We start from the raw sequence: 2,612 nt of genomic DNA, 5'->3' as shown, positions 1-2,612 counted from the left end.
ATTTAATGATCCTGAATGTATTGATCCTGGATTTAATGATCCTGGATTTAATGATCCTGGATGTATTGATTTTGGATTTAATGATCCTGGATGTATTGATTTTGGATTTAATGATCCTGGATTTAATGATCCTGGATTTAATGATCCTGGATTTAATGATCCTGGATGTATTGATTTTGGATTTAATGATCCTGGATTTAATGATCCTGGATTTAATGATCCTGGATTTAATGATCCTGGATGTATTGATTTTGGATTTAATGATCCTGGATTTAATGATCCTGGATGTATTGATTTTGGATTTAATGATCCTGGATTTAATGATCCTGGATTTAATGATCCTGGATGTTTTGATCCTGGATTTAATGATCCTGGATTTAATGATCCTGGATGTATTGATTTTGGATTTATTGACACAGGCAACTTGGAAACAGGCAGTAACCATGGTTATCCACTTCACCAGAACTCTGAAGCCTGTCTGGTTCCCTCTCAGCCAATCAGAGGCCAGTTCTCTCTCAGCCAATCAGAAGCTGGTCTCGTTCATGTGTGGTTTGGGGCTGGATGGCGTTGCACCACCACCACTGTCTGCACCGGCCGGGCTCTCAGGTGATGCCGAAGCATCGGAAGGCGACGTTGTGATGCTGCGGCGGGGGGACACAGGTGTCTGGGAGTGGGAGGGGCTTGTTACAGTGGAGGTGGGGCTTGTTGGGGAAGTGGGCGGCACCCTGCGGTGTGATGAAGAGGAAGGTAACGGTGATGAAGACAGAGACGGGGGTGTTCCAGGTGAGTGGCGAGCTCCAGGAGACACTGTGAAGCTGGTGGGGGTCCTGAGGCTGAACCGAGCATCTAACTCACTACAGACCGCCACGCTCCGCCTCATGCTGTCTGACCAGGGCGGGGTACCAAACCCAAACGCCCCTGCGACCTCAGAACCCTTGGCGAGCTCCTGACAGCGCTCTACGAAGCTCCCCCTGCGGACAGACCCCGCCTCTCTGTCACGGTCCAGGAGATGTCTTGGAGGACGGGGGCTGGCATTTTGGCTGTGGGCGGGGCCAGGGAAACTCTGCAGCCCGACAGAGAGGGGAGGGTCTCTGGCGGGTTTGGTAAGCGTCACTGGGGGTGGAGTCTGTCGGGGGAGGCTACCGGAAAGTGAAGCAGATGAACCCAAAACTCCGGCTGCTCCTCGCCCTCCTGCCGAGTGGAGCCGCTCGGACCGGAGCCCGTCGCTGAGTTGAGAGTGAAGGCTGTGAAGACAGGAAGTGACATCACTAAACCACAGCAACGTGGAGGTTTCTGATTGKTTAAGGAGACCTGTTCAGACCTGCAGGTGGACGCTCTCGGGGTGCTGTCAGGTGTTCGGGTCARCGCCAGGTCGCACTGGTCCAGCAGCTCCAGAAGCTCCTCCTCTGTTGGCCCGCCCAGCGCTGTCAGAACAAAAACACAACCATCAGTGACTCATCGACACATCACAAAGCAGGGAACGGTCGGAGGGTTCTGATGGCTCTGACCTTTGATGTCCACCTTTCCAGCAATCTCCATGGCGGTTGTCAGGTCCCACATCTGGATGCTGCCGTTACTGTGACCACTGAACAGGTACCGCCGGGGCCGCGACCCGATCCGACTGGAACCCTCACACTCGTGGACCATGAAGGCCGTGATGGAGGTCCCGTCCACTGAGCGCACCTCACATACCCTGTCACACACACACACACTTATTTTGAAAAGCATCTATGAGTTTTACTACGAAACTCCAAGTTCAAAGCTCTTCCTGTCTGATTAGAAATGACATGAAGGATCTGTGAGGGCGGCCATGATGGAAACAGAGAAGAAGAAAAGCATGCAGGGAGCAGATGGTTCTGATGGTACCACAGGTTGTGGTTGGTGGTTCTACAGGAGTACTTCGTGTGAAACCACCTGAACAGGTGAAACAACCAGCTCCTGAGGAAAGTGTCCCTTACCTCTTCCCGTTGGACGACAGCCGGACGTAGAGTTTGTCTGTGTCTGGGACAACCCTCTGGATGAAAACCTGCTGGTCGTCTCTCTCCCCATATGGACCTGAAAGAGACAGAACCCTGACATGAAGCCTGTGTGCCCCCAGCTGGACAGAGGTGGGACTACACAATCACATAATAATTTGATCATATGAAAAATAAATCTGCCCCAGAGCCACGCTGAAGGTTCAGGTTCGTACCGATCTCCGTCCCAGCGCTGCAGTTTCCGTGACCGTCGACGTCATCCAGACTGAGGATCTTAAAGGAGGTGAGCGGAGTGGATCCTGGCTGGGTGGAGATCATCCCTCTGAAGCGGGTCACCGTCCACGTTCTCACGTGGTTGTTGTCGGCACAAACTGACAAGAAGCAGACGCACCATCAGACCAGAGAAGAAGAAACAGCTGACAGAGACAAGACCACCTGAGAACAACAGGGTCTAACGAAACCACCTGGGCCCTCGTGTATAAACAGTGCATACTCATAAAAAAGTTGCATGCGCCAGGTTCAATGCCAAAGTTGTGATGTATCAGAACCAACGTTGTGTAGGGGTCACCTCGAGTGAAGAAACAGGAGTTCCAGCCTCAAAGCAGGTCTCGCACAGGCCTGAGAGAAGGCAGGAAC

At 52.1% G+C, this 2,612-nt stretch overlaps 2 protein-coding genes across 2 annotated transcripts in view; one reads left to right on the top strand and one right to left on the bottom strand.

Moving 5' to 3' along the window:
- esrrd (estrogen-related receptor delta) overlaps positions 1–2,612 on the top strand; it is a gene marked incomplete in the record, with an annotated part of 23,963 nt that overhangs the window by 11,746 nt on the left and 9,605 nt on the right.
- shkbp1 (SH3KBP1 binding protein 1) overlaps positions 392–2,612 on the bottom strand; it is a gene marked incomplete at its 5' end in the record, with an annotated part of 16,152 nt that continues 13,931 nt past the window's right edge. The window contains 5 exon segments of the mRNA XM_014033682.1: positions 392–1,244; positions 1,322–1,424; positions 1,509–1,693; positions 1,959–2,055; positions 2,192–2,347. Of these exon segments, the coding sequence (XP_013889136.1) occupies positions 524–1,244; positions 1,322–1,424; positions 1,509–1,693; positions 1,959–2,055; positions 2,192–2,347 (1,262 nt within the window).

Source organism: Austrofundulus limnaeus, unplaced genomic scaffold (assembly GCF_001266775.1).
Source record: "Austrofundulus limnaeus strain Quisiro unplaced genomic scaffold, Austrofundulus_limnaeus-1.0 Scaffold1806, whole genome shotgun sequence".
In the NCBI taxonomy this organism is placed as follows: Eukaryota; Metazoa; Chordata; class Actinopteri; order Cyprinodontiformes; family Rivulidae; genus Austrofundulus; species Austrofundulus limnaeus.
This window is presented reverse-complemented; position numbering and strand designations above follow the sequence as displayed.